The 21,551-nt window shown below is 36.3% G+C and overlaps 2 protein-coding genes across 2 annotated transcripts; one reads left to right on the top strand and one right to left on the bottom strand.

The window, feature by feature from the left end:
- Positions 1-10: 10 nt before the first annotated feature.
- On the bottom strand, positions 11-931 carry LOC121786850 (B3 domain-containing protein Os03g0212300-like). The gene is made up of 3 exons (XM_042185461.1): positions 881-931; positions 531-798; positions 11-447 (listed from the first exon to the last, which is right to left on the bottom strand). The coding sequence occupies exons 1-3, from the start codon at positions 929-931 to the stop codon at positions 11-13; spliced, it is 756 nt and encodes a 251-aa protein (XP_042041395.1).
- A 17,924-nt stretch (positions 932-18,855) lies between these two features.
- On the top strand, positions 18,856-20,434 carry LOC121788109 (transcription factor MYB20-like). Its single transcript, XM_042186985.1, has 3 exons — positions 18,856-19,240; positions 19,349-19,478; positions 19,767-20,434. The coding sequence occupies exons 1-3, from the start codon at positions 19,108-19,110 to the stop codon at positions 20,335-20,337; spliced, it is 834 nt and encodes a 277-aa protein (XP_042042919.1). The 5' UTR covers positions 18,856-19,107; the 3' UTR covers positions 20,338-20,434.
- The last annotated feature ends 1,117 nt before the right edge of the window (positions 20,435-21,551 follow it).

Below are 21,551 nucleotides of genomic sequence, written 5' to 3'. Positions count from 1 at the left end.
AAGGAAACTCTCAAGGCCGATCAAACCACACATAAAACTGAACCTCATTCCGATCAATGAGTTTGAAGTGGCACCGCACACCAACCACTACATTGTTACGTTCCTTGAAACGTCTCCAGCCGCGTTTCACCCAGATCTTGGTCTCGTTGTGGTCAAGAATGATGAACCAGCAGTCCCCGTTTACATTGAAGTATACCGGGTCTTGAAGGGAAATCATTCGAATGTGGCGGCGCCAAAAAGCCATCGGAATTTCCAGTGTCCCGTTGATGTTCGACGAATCAAACGTAACGGTGAACGTCGGGCAGCCATCCTCATCCAATACCCCTGCGTCCGAAGCGTAGTCGTCACCGTCCGACGAGTCCCCACCCTCTGATTGCGTTGGCACGTAGTCGTTCGATGTATCCACATCCGGGGCATCACTATGGTCGGAGTCTCCATATCCAGTGGCTTCGTAAGTGTAATTAGGGAAAATAGGAAAGTCAGAGGCAACGACCACATACTAACTAAATTTATTCGGTTATATCACGCACCTTGTAGATCACCGAGAGGAGGACATCCAGTTCTTGGGTTATAGCGTTTCACAAGGAATACCCCCGCGTCGACCATGGTAAAAGTAAGCACATCATGGTGAACAATTTCGTTGGTGATCCGAAAGTCCGACCAACCAGCGTGGAAATGGCAGCCACTCGCAATATTCAACACACGAACTGGGAAACTCCTCCTTCCTAGCAGCGTGATTAGTCGGCAGTCGAAAGGTAGGTTCGCACCATGAAGAGCCACAAATTCTGGTGGAATGCGCTACACATGTAACAAACACTTGGGTCAAGCATTAAGAAGTCGATGTTGTAAGCACAACACCGAGAAAGACCAAAAACATTACCAACTCATTCAAACTAGTAGCTTCGGAAAACGTCTTGATGAAGGACGGCATTCGTAAGTACTCCATGAGTCCGTCGTTGGCCATGAATGAAAAAAACTCTTGAGAGCTTGGTGAGGTCTAGCTTTGGTAAGGTGTATTTAACACCACTGAATACACCCGCATCAACTGTGTTTCTGAGGCATTGATTAGCCATATCACTGCAACCCCATGAGCCTTATTACACTCTCTTTATTGCAGAGCCTAAGTTGGTGAACACCACACATCATAGGTTGTCAAAATTTAGCCTTTCAGAGGCCAATTGATTGTGTTTCTTTCGGTGGGTTTTGGCAGTATATGGCTTGGCTTAACATAGATGTTGATTCCGAGATTTGATGCATTTATTCCAACTTGTTTGACCGATGCATTAAGCACCACTAAACTGACGATTTCTTGGTAATTTAGAGAACATTAAGCACCACTAAACTGACCGCAATAATCTGTATTACAATCAACATGGTAATTTAGAGAACATTAAGCACACCCAAGCATAAATGAGGTAGTAATTATGCAAAATGTAATAAGAAAGTATCCAAATATATTGATGAAGCATGATTAAGAGTAGCTTCATCACAACTGCTAGCCATACTCAAAATAACATCACTACATTGTTCTCTCATTCAAACATAATGAGGTAGTAATTAGCAAAATGAAATGGGGTCCCTATGTTAAGATTACAGCTTCTCGTCGGCTTCTAACAGATCAAACACAAAGGCTGCACGAGCAGATTCGGGCAAGCCTCGAAACAGATCAAGGAGTTCGGGTTCCTTAACGAGTTTCTTTGAAATATAGAACTGCAACTTGAGAGATAAGCCGGGTATACTTTTGAGTTGGTCAAAGACCTCCGCCCTCTTGTTGCTCAGATCGAACTCATACCCAATCCTAGTCGAAATCTCTTTCAATCGTTCATTTGTGTCTGTGTGAATCTGCCCCATGAGAGTTATAACTCCATCCATCTTGTCTTCCACTTTTTGCTTCTTAAGCACCTTTTTGCCAACTTGTTTTCCTCTCAATGCACCTGATCCACAAGCATCCCCTGTCGTTGTTCCTGTCCCCCGTGTCTCTCCTCCTAGACCCACAGTAACATCAACACCAGAACCAGGCCCTTCTACTTCGGTGGCGGACTGGCTCTCATCAATCATCTCAGGCAGGACACCTTCCGGGAAGACCATGTCAGGAAAAAGATCTTGTAAAGTCATGTGACTGGATGTCCCATCCGCGGCTTGAGTCTCATCCGCGCCCGGAGAATCACCTTTGTTCCCGTAAATGGTCCTCGCAGCAGCACCAACGTCTATACGTTTCTCACCATCAGCCCGGTCATTTCCAAAAACCTCCTTCCAGTCTTCGTATTGAGGCCAGGATTTGTTCCGCATATACTTGGCATGCCTGTCTCTCTGGACGCAAACACTCACACAACGTATATTAAAAATTACATTCTCTTATGTCAATGGAACTAATATCAGAGCCAGTTATAAATGAAGTCCTGTTTTATGATACGTTTTGAAGCCAATACCGCTGTAGTCACCATAAGATAATACATACCTTACAAAATAGCGCCCATTGCTCGTCATCATATTCAATTCGGTATGTACCATCTGAATTGAAGCCGATGCCGCTGTAGTTAAGCATCGTCTTAAGTGATCCGTAGTTCCTCTTCCAAGTAGTAATTTTTGAGTAGATATGCGGGTGTGGCAGTATATCGGTATTTGGAAATTCACTCTTGATCGCCTCCCTCGCCCGAACAAGGTAACCATTGCGAAATCCATTGTCGGACTTCCAGCCGTTTGCTGCCAACTCCTTTAAAGTTGCCATTAGGATTTCTTCCTCACGAGCCGACCAAATGCGTCTCGACCTATCAGATTTTGCATTTCTGTTTGGGCCCAAATCCTTGCTACCTACATTCAGAAAACACCCAATATAATTCTGAGTACCAATAGAATAGCAACGACCTTAACCAAACGGACTATTACCTTCCGGACTTCCATCGTCTTCGCTACCTTCAGTTTGTTGTGACGCCATATCAATCAAGCTGTAAACGAACAGGTGGTTGACAGTTCATTAGAAACCCTTTCAGCCCAGGCAATTACATTACAATAGGGTAGCCATGTAAAACACATGATTCCCAAACGGCATAGCTAAGACGCGCAAACGGTCTTGGGTCTGAGTTATATACAATTTATGTAGAATATATAAGAAAATCAACCCACAATCACAAACCAATTTCATCCACACACATACCAAATCAATGCACAAACACCGACCAAATCAACGCACAAAAACAAACCAAATCAATCCACAAACACAAACCAAATCACAATAGCCTCAATACCGACATTAAGGTGTGAATAGATACATACCCGTCTGCAATGCAAGTTTCGGGGTTTTTGTTCGTCGACCACCCGCTCCTGGAGTGAAATAAGGCGCTCGATTTTTGATTTTAGGCGGCAGACTATATTTGGTTAGGGATGAATTAGGGCTTGGAGGCCAAATTTGGAATTATGCAATTGTTTTGAGGGTAAAGTTGTCAATCGAACTCGGTATCGGTACTTTCGATCGAGCTTAACAAAAACAATATAAGCTGTCTGATAAATTGTCTCAGGGCAAACAAACGCCTTAAATTAGATAAGCTATCTTATTGGTTATCAGCTATATCTTACAAACTCCGATATGACTACCCTATCTCGTATTGCCATCTCCGGGCAATCAAACGCGCCCTTAATGCAAAATGTTTAGTACGAAAAACTAAATAACTAACCGTTGGGTCACTCGCACGCCACACGAAGTGACCATCACCGCCCCCATTGGTTTCACAGGGAAGGATGCACGGAGGGTCACGCCCGCTTCTCACAACGTGTTCCTTATTTGTCTCATCCTGACGGGTGCCTAGGCTTTCATTACGGAAGCTCAGAGAGCAACAACAATGACAAGAATAAAATTTATAATGATATAAAACTAGTTTAAATAGAATTTGATTCATCGTGGGCGACCACAAATTGAAGTCTTGTAGGGGAATGTTGGGCCGGCCGGCAAAGGACATGATTGGTCTGGGCTTTAATAGGTTATGGGCCTTAACAATATAGCATATTTAAAACTAATTTTCGGAATCATAATTTTGTAACCTGTAATCTGTTGATTGATTATAGAATTCGATCTAGGCCCATTACCCACAAATTTATAACACAAACTAATTTATTTAAATGCATTAGTAATTATAGAATTCGATCTAGGCCCATTACCCACAAATTTATAACACAAACTAATTTATTTAAATGCATTAGTAATTATAGAATTCGATCTAGGCCCATTACCCACAAATTTATAACACAAACTAATTTATTTAAATGCATTAGTAAAGATGAAGGTATATGGCCGTAGACTTATTGACTATTTTCTTATATTCTTATTCAATTCATAGGATGTAAAAATAAATAAATTAACACACCTCTATTTAAACGAATTGCAGATGCATCGACGCAGTTTGCATGCATGCTTGCAATTCACGTATAAGAAGATGTAATTCTTTCATATTCCAAAAACAGTATATACCTAAAAATTGCAGTAAAAGAGTCTAATCAAGTGTGAGAGTTTAAGTGTCAAATCTCCTTTATTCTTTAATTTGTATTCTTTTCTTTTTGAGAATCATGGATATTACTAACGTGGCATCAATAGGCCAACACAAAAAAGCCACGGACAAAACCATGATTATTTCTCTACCTGTCAACCAATAGAAAGGGATGAATTTATGCGGTTGTAATAATTAAACAACCTTTTCCTTTTGCAACTTAAAAGTGGCAATGCCAAATATTATTATCCACCAAACACTTCCCTCCAACAACTCCAAAGATATTGCAATACAAAGTACTCAATCCTAACAAAACCTCACACAAATGCAAAAAGTGATAGGGATATGTTAGAAAATGGTTGAAACAAATAAGCATGAGTGCAAAGTGCCCCAAAACAAACTGTCTGCCCCTCTCCCACCCCCACTGAACCCCCACCTTACCATCTAAATGCTACACCTTGCCAAGAATTGGAACATTGTAGAATTTGTAGTGTGATTGAGAAAGATAAGGTTATAAATTTGAGAGATAATGAAATGTAGTAATAATGTTTGAGCCCATTATTAGTGTAACTACAATGATTAATAATGAAAGTTATACCTATGTATGAAATGGAGAAGATGCTAGCAAAGAGTGAGTTAGAGTTTCTCTCTCTTTGGCGGTGGTGGTGTTTTTGTCATTTGTGATGTGGTGGCATTGCAATTGACCTACATTTGGATCCAACTATGTTATGGATGACCAATGCCTTGTTTATTGTCATTTTTGGCACTATATCCAAGTCAAAAAGAGCATATATAAACCGCGTACTCCAATAGGGACAGTTTTTATGTGATTTGTGATATATATAAAGTAATAAAACGCAAGAATGATAATTTATGAAGATTATAAAAATATTATCGATAAAAAGTTGTACGATTTACTAGAATGTTTAAAATAAAAGTGGGTATATATGTGATTTGTTTGTGTAGTGGATCGGAAAAGAATATACATATACTCTTTGACTTGTTCATATATGTAAAGGTAAGCAATGCATCACACGCATGTATTTATTGTGTCATACCTATAGATTTAAATGATAGATATACAAGTGCTAAACAAAACTTCCCTCAAAACATATACCCCATATCATGTAAAGTATGTATTATCTACTAGTAAAAGAAATAAATTATTACAAGCACTCCATTATACCTATCTAAAAATAAATTTTAAGATGGAAGCCTATATATTTTTAACACTACTCAACGGAGAAGAAAAAGTAATTAGAGTACTTAGATTCTTAACCATACATAAGCGTAACCTCAACTCCTTTACACAGTTTGATAGAAAACACAAATAAACAAAATATTATAGAAACACACATTTTAGATAATTTTTTGTCATATAAATTATCTCCATATCAAACTGACATTTAAGTTAATTTAAACTGTATATGAATTGACCGAACAATAAAATGATTAATGTCTGAAATCAAAAATTTGAAGTTTACTTTCACCTTAAATTATCTTTAAATTTTTATGTATTTATAAAATCAATGATGATTAATAAAATATAAAGAGCATAAAAGGGGGCCACTTGAAGGAGCCAATAGGATAATTAGAGACATGGATGCTGTGATTCCGCCACCGCCCCAGTGTCTAAGCATGCTCATCTCCACCATCCTAAATAAAGGAACATTTTTATATATATAACACCTTGCTTTCACCATTATTTTAAATATAAATATTTAATAATTTAATTTCAATCTTGTACATCAATTCAATACATTTATTCAATTATAGCAGTAGAAAGTGCTTCTTGAGTGTTATCAACAAATTTTACGTTAAATAAAGGAACATTTTTATATATATAACACCTTGCTTTCACCATTATTTTAAATATAAATATTTAATAATTTAATTTCAATCTTGTACATCAATTCAATACATTTATTCAATTATAGCAGTAGAAAGTGCTTCTTGAGTGTTATCAACAAATTTTACGTATTCTATTAATTACTACTCTATATAATATCAATCACACATATCGCTTTATATTAAATAAACCTTAGAGCGTCCACTATAGAGTGGACGCGGCGGACGCCGCGAAGGGGGCGGTAGGCGCGGCTATTATAGTGGGAGGGGTGTCCGCCGCGAGGGTGGATGCGGCTGGTGGGGGGGAGGGCGGCGGACGAGGCTTCGCCGCGAGTGGGGCGAGGACGCGGCGTAAGGTGTATAGGCGCGGCTATTATAGTGGCGGATATCCGCCGCGGCTATAGCCGGATTTTTTGAATTTTTTTTTTCGTTTTTTCCTCTATATAAATACCACTCTCCCTCCTCCCCCACTCCCATTTTCACAAAATCCATACACCCACTTTCTACAAAAACACTCTCTACAAAATGCACCGAGCAGACGACGAATCACTCGACACTGAGGAATCGGGATATGACAGCAATCCATCTCAGTCGTCGGCCCATCATTCGCCGCCATCGGGATTTGGTGGATATGCTTCTCAGCCGTCGGGATTTGGCGGATATGCGGCTCCGTCACAGCCTTGGAGTTGGAATCAATCTCCACCACCGTGGGCATCGAGTCCACCCCTTCCTCCATCTCAGTCGTGGAGATCCTCACCAACGCCGCCCCCTTTACATCGGAATCTGAGTCGTTCCGCTTTTGGAGATTACCGACCCAACCTAGACGCGCTTCACCTGCCGCGGCCATACGCAGGGGAAACTGACGGTGCCGGAGTTTTGTTGTTGTATTTTATTTTAATTATTCGTTGTATAATTTTACCGGTTTGCAATACAACGAATATTCGGCCCTAATTACCTCGTATTCTAGTTATTTACACTGCGATTATTTAAATTACACTTGATTGAAACTAAAAAATATTTAAAAATGAAAATTGATTATAAAATTTGGGGGCTATTGGAGCTGTCCACTATAGTGGCGGAAATAGAATTTTGAGGCTATGGACAACAAAATTAGGGCTATGGACAAAAACTGGAGCGGGGCTATTGGGCGTGTCCGCCTTACAGTGGACACCCTTATAATATGTAAAAGTAGCTTTAGTCAAAAGCTAATCCGGATTAACTTTTTTCCCTTCTCATGTTCATACCTAATTTTCCTTTTTTGGTGTATGGACCTATGGTAGAGACATAGTATATTTGCCAACCTCAACTATGCTATTATACTATTCTAATAATCATTAATAAGAAAATAGGATACATTTTTCTTGGATCCATCACAGAGTTCCACTACATTTTTGCCGTTGTCATAATCGACAGGGATACCCTCTCTTCTACTATGATCTGACGGCCTTTTATCCTAAATATTTTATTGCTGTTCATAATTAGTTTTTCTATTCTCGGCCCCAAAGCATTCCAATAGAAATAATTTTAAATAAGAATATAATTTAAATTAAAAAAAGTATGTGTGGTTTATAAATTTCAGTTACTTTAGGAGAGAGAAATTATTTTGTTGGGTTGTGAGGAAATTGATTTGATAACAGCGTCAATTCTGTATGGATGAGATTGAGTAGTAAGTTATCATAGGAGTATTAATTAAGGGCCTAAAATGACTCAAGTATTTAAAATTTTATGTTACTATTTAATTTTATTTATTTATATACAAAAAAGTAAATTAAAGGTAAATTTAAGACAATTTTTTTATGAAATCCTTATTGTATGGAGTATTATATTAAGTGAAGAAATTAAAAATAATACTGTAATTTTTTGCGAGGAAACATAATAATGTTATTGGGAAACATGGTATTGTATTTGTTATTAACACTGGTATTGTTTATTAATAAAAATGATAATCTGAAAGCATGAATGAGTATAAAAAATTATAGATACATGTGGAATAAATATATAACGAATAAGAAATAATGAGGTTATGACTTAATGTGCATTATATGGAAATCGACTAATATTTTTTTGTTTAATAGTATTAACTCTAAATATTGATAGTGATGGTGCACTCTGCGAAACATGATATTGTTTGTGGGAAAACATGATACTTTTTGTGGTGAAAAATGATACAATTGTTAGTCGGAAATACGATCTTTTGTGGTCTGAAAAACATTAGACATTTAAGATTTAACAGTACTATATATCATTTTCAATTTGATGATATTGATCAACACCAGTAATATGTGACTGCGCCGATTTTTTTGCAACAGTTATAAAATTGGACAATTTTATCATTTTGTTGGTTTAAAAAATTATATCTTATGATTGAATATGTATTATCTTTAATTATGATACTAAATAAATGAATAATCATATGTTAATAAGTTATGTCCATCTCATCTAACTAAACTAATTATATAATTTAATTCTAAATGGATAATCATATAATAATAAGTTATCGAAACCAAGAATATGTAAGTGATGTTATAATGAAGTTGTAACGAATGTCAGTTTTGTTGAATCACAGATTTCCATCTTTAAATTCATTGGTTGGAATTTAGTTTTAATTATGCATCACATTATTATCTCACCTTTAACAACTCTCTCTCAATATTAGAAATTCATTGATCATTACTTTATTGGATATGTGAAATTAATGTTATTGTTATATACATCTACGATTCAAAATATTGGAAATGTTTGAAACAAGTAATCAGTAACACACATTATTTTACGGTCTCGAACCTTATTTGTTGAAAATGGTGACGTTTGAATTAACATTAGGTTTTTCCCCGTGACTATTTTATTAATATATGTTATTCCAACGATATATCTTAAGTAGCAGTGGTAATAATAGTAAAAATGGCAATGTTGTTTTAAAAGGTAAATTGTAATTTCCATCTATGTGGTATACTCGGAGATGTTACTAAACATAAATTTGTATATCCGATGGTTTACACGGAAATTGGACCTAACTATAATGATAAAATAACGTTTTATCTGTCGTTCTTTAATTTTGCTTAGTTTAATTAATAATTACGCCAATATGAGGTGAAGCCCCTCAATTGATGACTTAAACATCTTATCCAACTTGTTTTTATGCCATCGGAATATGTATTACAAATCATATTGTGTAAATAGCAAGCTAGATTTTTTTTTTTGGAAAAATGAGTATTGGTTTGTTTGTGCATGGCAATAAAGTCGTGCAGATTAAGTTATGTTCACATGCAAAATTTCTACTATGATATGACCTGAAGTCTTTAGCTCAACAAGAGGTAAAAAAATGTAAACTTGCTAGGGTTAATTGCCTAAAAAATTATAAAGTTTGATCAAATTTTGATTTGTCATGTCCCTTTCAAAATTTGAATGACAAATCATAAAGTTATAAAAATTCAAAAATAATACAAAAATAAATAAATATTAGTGAGTGTAAGGCCTAAATTAAATAAGGGCACTTATAAAAGGAAAAACTCAATTTCATAGGAGAAATGGAATAATAGAGTGAGTGTCACTCGTCAATTATGAATTAAGGAATCTATCAACAGTGCAAACATAGAGTCACATTTTCACACTGAGCTAGAGCCACATTTTCTCAAGCCTAAGTCGTTTACTTTAAGATGATTGGTTTTCAACTTTTTTTTTTTACTTTACTGTTAACATCAATTTTGTTTATCCCTGTTTAATTTATGAAATTAGAACCGGGTCTTATTTTTTCACAAAAAAAAAACACCGGGTCTTAGTTAATAGGGCCCACATTTGTCTTCTCACTCAATCAGCTTGGTTAGATAGAAATAAATGCCGCTAGTTTAAGAGCCGCTAGTTTAAGAGCCGCTAGTTTTGTTTCGGAACCGCCGGTTGTGGCCATAATCAAAAATCACGAACAAGCAATTTTTGTTTTGTTTGATTTTCACTTGTTTCCACGAATTTCCTATTTTTTTTTTATTTTGACCAAAATCGCTTTTAACCACTGGTTATGGTTTTAAAAAAGTCTTAAGCTGATACTTGGTTATATTCAATTCACGAGAGATAATTATGGTTCAAAAACTAGAACTGTTGATCTAATTTCAGACAGAAGTGACGGTTAAGGTTTAACCATGCATCATCACTAACATTGATTTCTCATCTTGAGAGTATTTGAGTCATATTTAGGAGAAAACGATGATAATTATAGAATTACAAAAAAATTGTATAAGACAGGTAAATCAATAGCATTAAGGGTGTGTTTGAGAGCATTGTTGAAATACATCAAACAAAGCTCGAAGTGAGAAGCCGAGAACAAGTTACCGTTGGAAGCCGTTGGTGACCGTTGGAAGATATTTTCCAGTTAGTTAGTTAGTTAAATAATTAGTTATGGATGAGCTGGCACTTTCTAGTTTCTTTCCCTTCTTGTTTGATCAACTATAAAAGCGTGTTGTAACCGAATGTAATCATTGATTGAGTATATTCAAATAAAATTTCTCTGTTTTTTTCTCTCGTTGGTTCTATCATTTTATGTACATAGTTTTATCATTCTATGTTCATGGTTCTATCATTTTATGTTCATGTCAGTTGGTTCATATTGCTCGAGTGAGCTTTGTGTGTGTAGCTCAATCTCGTAGTATGTGTGTTTGGTTTCTCAATTTCTACATGGTATCAGCAGTTATTCCATAATTCCGCTTCGCTTATCTTTCATTTCACTCGATGGCTCGTCCTATTCGAGGAAATCGCGATGGTGATGTAATTGTTCCGGTTGAAGATAACACAAGTCCGTACTATCTTCATGCTAGTGATAATCCAAGTCTCCAGCTTGTTCCTTACTTGTTAATCGGTTCTAACTACATCAATTGGAGTAGATCCGTCGTCACAGCCTTGATCGCTAAGAACAAGCTTGCGTTTGTCAATGGATCGCTTCCACGACCACCAATTGATGATCTCCTATCTCCTTAATGGATTAGATGCAACAGCATGGTGATTTCATGGCTGCGAAATTCGGTTTCTCCTCAGATCTGTTCGAGTATAATGTATATTGAAGATGCTCATGAGCTTTGGTTAGATCTTCGTGATCGATTCTCTCAAATCGACTCTGCCAGATCCTATCAGCTGAAACAACAACTTATGTTTCTCACTCAAGGTAACTCAGATGTGAATTCTTATTTCACAAATCTCAGAATTGTTTGGGATGAGTTTAAACACTCTCAGCCTCTTGCTTGGTGCACTTGCACTACCTGTCGTTGTGACAGTGCTCTGAAATGGCACAAGTATCAGGAGGATGACTGCACAATGCAGTTCCTCATAGGTCTGAATCCATCGTTCTCTCAGATCAGATCCAGCATTCTCTCTATTGTTCCATTACCCTCACTCTCCAAGGTTTTTTCCATGGTTGTTCAAGATGAAAGACAAAAGAGTATTGAAGGTTGTCTACCATCATCTACTTCAATTACAGCAAGTGAGCAACCATATGCCAATGCAGCTTCTATGAACTATGGCCGAGGCAGGCTGCAACGTTCTCACTATGGAAGAAATAATCATACTGTGGATAGATGTTTTTCTTTGCATGGTTTTCCTCATAGTTATGGAAGAGGTCGAGGAAAGTTTTTGCCTACAAAATCAGTAAACTATGTGGATGATTACTTACCTGAAAACACTGATAAGGCTATCTCTACACCTTCATCACCTTCTTTGCCATCTTCTGATCAGTGTCAACAGTTAATATCTTTGCTGCAGTCACAACTTGCTGCCATCTCAGCTCCATCAACATCATCTCCACCTCCTCCTTCAGTCGCACAAAACAATTCTCCAGTTATCAGTTCAGCCGCACAAATTCCTTTCACTGGTACTACTTTTTTCTCTCCTTTGTGGCTACTTGATACTGGTGCCACTCATCATGTGTGCTGTGACATTACTATGTTTACATCTTCATCTCCAATTGATAATGCATCTGTAAACTTACCAAATGGTGCTACAGCTACTGTCACACACATAGGTTCTGTTTATCTCACTCCCACCATCACTCTTCATTCAGTTCTCTGTGTTCCCACCTTCACTTTTAACCTCATCTCTGTCAGTTCACTTACCTCATCTTTATCATGCTTTGTTAATTTCACTCATGACTCCATCACTATCCAGGAAACTTCTCCGGGGACTGTGATTGGGAAAGGTAAAAGAATGGGGAACCTATACACACTTGATGTTGAGCCTGATCCTTCCTCAGGTTCTTCTACTCCTTCTTCTCTTCCTTTTATAAACTATGTTGTTTCTATTGATTTATGGCATAGAAGACTTGGCCATTTATCCTTTAATAAGCTCAAGTCCATGTCATCTTTTCTTCATTTCTCAAATAAAACTCACTCACTATGTGAGATTTGTCCTTTAGCTAAACAAAATCATCTGCCTTTCCATGCATCAGATTCTATTGCTGATGACATTTTTACTCTTATACACTGTGACATATGGGGACCTTTCTCTCCTTGTACCTCACAAGGTTTCTCATACTTTCTTACCATTGTTGATGATAAGTCCAGATTTGTATGGACCTTTTTGATGCAACATAAATCGGATGTTAAGAATGTCCTCACACAGTTCTTCAACACAATACATACTCAGTTTTCTAGAAAAATAAAAGCCATTAGGTGTGATAATGGACCTGAGTTTCATCTTCCAGATCTGTATTTTCCTTTGGTACAGACATACAACATTCTTGTGTGGAAACTCCACAACAAAATGCTCGTGTGGAAAGGAAACACCAACATCTTTTAAATGTGGGAAGAAGTTTGCTTTTTCAATCTCATTTGCCTAATACCTTTTGGGGTGACTGCATTCTTGCATCATCTTACCTCATAAACAGAACCCCATCTTCTGTGTTGCCCAACAATATATCCCCTTTTCAAGCTCTTTTCCAAAAACCTCCATCCTACTCTCATCTCAAGGTTTTTGGATGCTTATGCTATGCATCTACTCTCAATCGCCATAGAGACAAATTCTTACCAAGAGCTTCTAAATGCATTTTTTGGGGTATCCCTCAGGGTATTAGGGCTATAAACTTCTTGAGATTGATTCAATGCAAGAAATCATTACCAGAAATGTGGTGTTTCATGAAGGTACCTTTCCCTTTGATCACCTCGCACCTTCTGTTTTTCCCATTCCTACTGATATGGCACAAAATTCTCCAGCTTCCACTTCTGATATGCTACAAAATTCTTCAACTTCCCCTCCCACAGATGTCACTCTACCTCCTCAAACTCAAATCACACGAGCTGGTAGACAAACTAAATCTCCAGCCCACCTTACTGACTACCTTTGCAATTCTGTCTCATCCTTATCTTCCTATCTCATTTCAGCCTACTTCTCACTCTCTAAACTATCTCCTCCTCACCTCAAATATATCATTCTCATGACTGCTGTGTTTGAACCTAAATCCTACAAACAAGCATCTCCATACCCTGAGTGGCAGCAAGCCATCCAAGAAGAATTATCTGCTCTCATACAGAACAACACATGGACAATTCTTCCTCTACCTATTGGGAAAATACCTATAGATTGTAAATGGGTATTCAAAGTGAAATTTAAACCAGATGCCACTGTTGAAAGGTACAAGGCTCGTTTGGTGGCTAAGGGGTTTACTCAACTAGAAGGCATTGACTTTCTAGACACATTCTCACCCGTGGCAAAATTGACTACTGTCAAATTCATCCTTGCTCTAGCTTCTATACATGGCTGGTCTCTCTATCATCTGGATATAAATAATGCTTTCCTTTATGGTGATCTCAAAGAAGAGATCTATATAAATATTTCTCCGGGGCTTCTTGTTGAGGAGGGCAATCACAGTGGCTCTAGAATGGTCTGCAAGCTCAATAAATCCTTATATGAATTGAAGCAAGCATCAAGACAATGGTACTTGAAGCTCACTAAAGTACTAGCCAAATTCGGATTGCAACAATCAGCCTCCGACCATTCTTTCTTCTTCAAGAATGATGGTTCATTATTCTTTGCAGTGGTAGTGTATGTGGATGACTTAATGGCAGCCACTAACAAGCCTGAGGTCATGAAGGATTTCAAAGAGTTTCTGAGTCAGTTCTTCAAGTTTAAAGACTTAGGAACTCCCAAATATTTTCTTGGTTTGGAGATAGCAAGAAGTGAAAAAGGCATCATGGTCTGCCAAAGAAAATATGCAATGGATTTAGTGAGAGTTGCAGGTTTGCTTGGTTGCAAACCATCTTCTGTGCCGATGGATCCTTCAAAACAATTACAACAGAAGATGGTTTGCAACCCAGTCATTGGGAAGCAAGTGAGAGGATATTGAGATACTTGAAAGCTACACCAGGTCATGAGCTGTTCTATTCTAGCAAAGCAACACCAACACTTAGCATTTTTTCAGATGCTGATTGGGCAGCTTGCCCAGATACTCGACGCTCTATGACTGGATACTGCCTTTTTCTTGGATCTTCACTAGTGTCATGGAAATCCAAGAAGCAACAAACCATATCTAGATCCTCTGCCGAAGCTGAGTACCGAGTAATGGCTCAAGCAACTTGTGAAGTGACTTGGGCTATTGCACTATTAAAAGACTTTGGAGTAAAAGTAGAGAAGACAGTCCCTCTCTTTTGTGATAATCAAGCTGCGGTGCTCATTAGTGTGAATCTGGTTTTTCATGAACGTACTAAACATATAGAGATAGATTTTCATACAGTGAGGGAAAAGTATTTGGAAGGAATCATCAAACCAGTGCACGTCAAGAATGACTTGCAACTGGCAGATATATTTACAAAGGCTCTTGACGCTGCTGCTTTTGAGAAGATCTTGAGCAAGATGAGTTTCTACAGCTTATACACTCCATCTTGAAGGGGGATGTTGAAATACATCAAACAAAGCTCGAAGTGAGAAGCCGAGAACAAGTTACCGTTGGAAGCCGTTGGTGAACGTTGGAAGATATTTTCCAGTTAGTTAGTTAGTTAAATAATTAGTTATGGATGAGCTGGCACTTTCTAGTTTCTTTCCCTTCTTGTTTGATCAGCTATAAAAGCGTGCTGTAACCGAATGTAATCATTGATTGAGTATATTCAAATAAAATTTCTCTGTTTTTTTCTCTCGTTGGTTCTATCATTCTATGTACATAGTTTTGTCATTCTATGTTCATGGTTCTATCATTTTATGTTCATGTCAGTTGGTATATCTTCATATTGCTCGAGTGAGCTTTGTGTGTGTAGCTCAATCTCGTAGTATGTGTGTTTGGTTTCTCAATTTCTACAAGCATGGAATTAGAGGTGTGGAATGAGAATTGGAGCCTTCCATTCCAAATCTAATGTTTGATACAACAAAAATGTTTGGATTTGGAATTGAATTGTAATTCCAAATCTTCCAATTCCACAATTTGAATTCCATATCAAAAGCAGAAAATTGGATAGATTCACTATATATCCACAACACACACTATCACACACTTCACGCACTACACACATTTCACACACAACACATGCTACACACATTTCATGCATTTCACACACAACACACTACACACATTTCACACGCTTCAACATTTCACATATTTCACACACTACGCACATACACACATTTCACACACGGCACACACTACACACACTTCAGGCATTTCACACACAACACACACTATACACATTTCACACGCTTCAACATTTCACACACTATACACACTATACACATTTCACACACTACACGCATTTCACACACAACAGACACTACATTTCACATATTTCAAGCATCTGATTTTTTGATTTTTTTTTCTTTTTTTAGATTTTTTTCGTTTCGAACCGAATCGTATTGAAAAATTAAAATTTTCTAAAAGTTTAACTAAACTAACAAAAAAACTAAAAAATTGAATCAAATTTGAAATTTCAGTTTGTCAATAGTGTGTGTGTATAGTGTGTTATTAATGTATGGTGTGTATTTTGTGTAAAATGTGTGTAGTGTGTGTTTTGTGTGTATATTTTGTGTATAGTGCATGTAGTATGTTTATTTTATGCATAACGTGTGTGTAGAGTGTGCAATGTGTAAAGTGTTTTTTTTATATAGTGCATGAACAATGTATTTTGTTTATAGTGTATACAACGTGTGTAGTATGTGTATATTGTGTACAATATGTGTATGTTGTGTAGAGTGTGGATTATGTGTATTTTGTGTATGGTGTGTGCAGTGTGTGTACTTTGTGTATAATGTGTTTGTAATGTGTGTAGTGTGTGTATTTTGTGTATAGCGTGTGTAGAGTGTGAAGTGTGTATTTTGCGTGTGCATGTGTGTATATAGTATGTGTATTTTGTGTAAAGTGTGTGTGAGTGTGTATTTTGTATATAATGTGTATTCATAAATTCTTCAAATTCAATTCCATATCAATTACTTCATTTTACCAAACATTGGATATGGAATTGAATTAGAATTTGAATTCCAATTCTGTGTTCCAAACGCAGCCTAAAGGCTTTCCTAATTTGATTGCTTTGTGGGCTGCATTACAATGGAGGAGATTCAAGAGTATCATCACTAAGTTCTATGATTGCTTTAGAGTGTCTGAAGTAACTCTACGACATTACAGTAAACTTTCTCTGCAAGAGCCACTTTGGGACTTCGCATCATCAACAAACAGCCTAGTAAGACGATGACTATTGAATTATTCGGTATTAAGGAAGTCTCAATTCATAATAATACAAATAGGGACGGAGTTGTAATTGGCTTAGTACAAGCCCTTGGGAATGCCCAAGTTCGTGTGTTTTTCGTTACTTCCCCCTCCCCAGCTCGCTAGCCTAGGCTAGTTGGCTGTACCCCTCGGGTATGCCCGAGTATTGCTTGTATGTTTACTTTTGCTATTTTATTGATTGATTCATAAAAAAAAAAAACAAATAGGGACGGAGTAGCTTATAGCTAGCATGGCCAAATGCCCCCAAGTTTCATCACACATATATTAGTTAAACATAATAAATTTTATTTTTTAAATTTCGCACTAATTACCCTCTTAAAACTCTTCAATTATGCCTATATATATTTTTCTCCCTCTCAATATAAATTTCTGGCTCCATCTCAGAATATAAATATGATGAGAATTGGGTTCAAAACATTTATATCACTTTTGATTGAGTCCACAATCTACAAAAGCGCACTTCACAACACAAAAAAAAAACTTGACATGGTTAATTTTATGAACATGGACGAACAATTGAAGAATCTTGGTTATAGGCTAAGGGTATTTAGGCCCAAATTGATGGGTCGATCTTTTTGTTTCACGTGTGGAAGTTTCCACACGTGCAATCTGACCTACACATTTTTGTTTCACATCAATTTGATAATGAACTTTGTGAATTGTGCTCGGTAAGCGCTCACTTATACAGACATGTATTTGCTAGCTGCTCGCAAAAGTGTTCGATAAATTGTGCTCGCACTTATTTATAATCTAAATTTGATGTTAATTATCAATTGTGTTTATTTGGTCTAAAATTCATTAACAATCCATCCACATTATCCTTGTCGGAGACACTCAATACTGCCATTCATACACATGTCTTAAGAAATTAAACCCAAAAAATATCAGCTATGATTAGATTAATAGTAATCATAAAAACACTCATATATGTGCATGATTATTTGATATTTAACGATATCTGCACCTGTGTTTGTACATTGAATAATATTAGTATGATGAGAATTTAGAGGATAAAATTGATTTATGTATATATGCATGTATATGTGAAGTATATCTAGCTTTGCTATTCACTCAAAGAAATGAAGAAGTAAAGTTGATTTGTTAATTACTTCACTGCAGCTGCATTTTCTTATCTTTTAATATTCGGTTATTAGTTAATCTTGGACAGATTTTGCTTTGGACATAAGGGTGTGGGTCCATTTTAGAGTGCGAGTAAAATAATGTTAGCCTACAAGATAATAATGACAATGATTTTGCTGCTTTGCGTGCCCATATATAAATATTGCATGTGTGTTCGATTATATATAATATTGTAATATGATGTTATATTAATTAAACTTACACAATATTATAGAATATTACCCTTTTCCGCCAAGTGCTTTTTCTATGGACATTGAACACACAACTAAGTAAATTCAGAATTAATTGAACTTCGTCACATTTTATAATATACATATGTATATACGTCGGAGCGAAGGAAACTACATTTCAAATAAAGTTCAAATATATAAAGTGAAACATCTCAAACTTTATAGTGAAGACGTTTATCATGCTTTACACATTAAACTTATTCAGTCAAAATCCAATATGAACTATTTACCTTAGATATCAAGCTATGTTACTATACAAACATGTCAAATTTCATAGATTTGAAACATACAAAAAAAAAACCCATATAATTTAGGAGTTTAAATTGGTTGAGTATGAGATATCTATTGCTTGAAATTTAAGTAATGGGAATGGTATGTTGATGTGGCGCTTTCGGAGGTTGACATGAACATGACAGAGGTTGGGTTATATATGACTTATAATTTCACCATGAATTTTAAACATTACTATTATTTAAAAAAATACAAAACCGTGCCATTTGTTTAGGGAAGTGCTGGAATTTCTTTTTCTTTATTTTTTCTTAATTAATTTAGGGGTGGACCTTTGCTGTCTGAAGTTTGTGTTATATATATATATAAGTAGGCAGTGTGGTGGTGATCAATTAGTTTCCAGTCTCATCAATCAATATTAATTCTTCCTGCTGCATTGTAACAAATATTGTGCTTGAAAATCAAGGTTTGTCGATAGTTAGAAGTGATCTCTCGAGGTTCGGGTATGGGGAGGCAGCCGTGCTGTGACAAGGTTGGTCTGAAGAAAGGGCCATGGACTGCCGAGGAAGACCGAAAACTCATCAATTTTATCATTACCAATGGCCAATGTTGCTGGAGAGCTGTCCCTAAGCTTGCAGGTTCTTTTTCCTCTTTTCGTCGTATTAATTTATTTATTTATTTTCCCTACCAAACCGGCCTCGCCTTAGAAGGGAAGAGTCCTAATTTATTTGTGTGTGATGGTGTAGGGCTGCTGAGATGTGGTAAGAGTTGTAGATTGAGATGGACTAATTATCTGAGACCCGATGTGAAAAGAGGGCTGCTTTCTGAATATGAAGAGAAGATGGTTATTGATCTTCATGCCCAGCTTGGAAACAGGTCTTTTACTTCATCAATTTTTATTTTTTTTTCCAATCATACTTTCACCAACCCCAAAGTGTTCACTAGCCAATTAGAAGCAGTTGAATTCTGTTATACATAAATTCAACTTCTCAGTCCACTGATGTGTAAAATTGAATAGAATATTCCTTTCACCAATTCATTACCAAAGTGTGTGGCAGACATTTGATGAATACAAATCCACCATCATTTTGCCACTTTAGTCCAACTTGCCAGCCAAAATCTTTCCTTTAATTTAAATATTTAATCTGAAAAATAAATATGCAGATGGTCCAAGATTGCTTCTCATCTCCCGGGCAGAACAGACAACGAGATCAAGAATCACTGGAACACTCACGTTAAAAAGAAGTTGCGGAAAATGGGAATTGACCCCCTCACCCACAAGCCTCTGCCACCGCCCGAGGAAGCGAACAAAGTTGAAGAAGTGATCAATCCGGCCGACTCAGCGAACAACGAGGGAAAAGAAATCGTCGACGGCTCCAAATCCGACCCCACGGAAATAGTCAACAACGACTTCTGCGTAGACGAAATTCCGGTCATAGAGCCACATGAGATTTTACTCTCATGCGACGAGCCCACACCTTCTTCTTCTTCTTCCTCTTCCTCTTCCTCATCCTCATCTTTGTCGTACTCCCCGACAAACGTGCTGGAAGAGCCGCATTTCCTGCCGAGTTTCGACAGCGAGATCATGATGGACAGCATGTGGTCCGATGATTTCAGCGGTTTGGAATTGCTGATTAATGATTGTGATCAGAGAGATTATGCAACCAGTTTTGAACCTTCTTTGCTACAATATCCAGTCATGGTGATGGATGAAGACTACTCATTGAATTTTTGAGCACTCTTCCATTCCTCTATGTAAATTTGCTTACTCAATCCATTTTATGTAATAAAGATCCATTAATTAAAATATTAAATTCACGTTTGCTTCAAAATGTTACTTATGTGAAATATACTTCACTTTTGAAAACGTGAAATGAATCCAATAAATTAATCTAGCATTCTTGATTTTTACGAGTAGATTGATTGTATGGTTACATTCCATTTATGTGATCTCGAAATGTCAACTTTCTTTCTATGCTATGAAAAAGCATGTCCCGTTAAAAATGTATGGATTACTTTGTGGTTACACAATGAATAATTATTGTTATTTTTTACTTCAATTACTGCATTGAGTAAGTTCTATTTTAATTCTTTTATTATATTGGGTTTGATGTTAATTAAGATTGAGAAAAATTGTTTAACTAGTTAATCTTGTGTTTTGTCAAAATTGGATAAACCCTGTTTATTTGAGTAACTAGTTTCGTTTCTCTCTTTCTTGCTTATTTAATTTCTCCTTATTTGTCCAATGTATATGTATCTTATGTATCTCATGATTCAGATCCTCCATGTCCCATCCACATACATTTATAGTATTTTTTATACTGTTTGTTACAAAATGAAAATTATTAATACATACCCCAATTATATTTATTACTAAAAATTTACTATTAAAAATACACATGGATATTTATGGAATGAATTAATAATCCTATTAATAATTTATTGACTAATTAAATAAATTCAATACCCCTGTTGGTTTTACAATTTACTCAACTATATTTAATATTAGTAACAAAATTAAACTAAAAAACTGAAATTTGATTATTTGAACACTAAAAAGGGGATAAAAGATCATTGTATAAGTATTTTACTGTTGCCTTCTTATTAATAGTTTTTCTATTTCCCATACAATGATTTGATAAGATATTATGCGTCATGGGCATTGATAACACAAATGAAAAGCAAGATGTAACATGTGTGTTCCCTAGCAAACGATATTAATTTTTTAAATATTGTGATTTGTTTCTCTCAATTTTTTACTAGCACACATTCATCTAATTTATCTTTTCTATCCCTCAAATTTAAAATTTTCGACCTGAACCAATTCAATGATAACGTGGATAGATTCAAATATTGGGTTAACTCTGGATAGCCCCTGTTTTATTTGTCATTTTGTTGGCGTTTACTTTGTCTAATTAATGCTACTATATATAATTTTTTTTAAAAATA

Source organism: Salvia splendens, chromosome 22 (genome assembly GCF_004379255.2).
Source record: "Salvia splendens isolate huo1 chromosome 22, SspV2, whole genome shotgun sequence".
Lineage (NCBI taxonomy): Eukaryota > Viridiplantae > Streptophyta > Magnoliopsida > Lamiales > Lamiaceae > Salvia > Salvia splendens.
The sequence above is the reverse complement of the archived record's forward strand: the minus strand, read 5'-3'. Positions and strand labels throughout refer to the sequence as shown.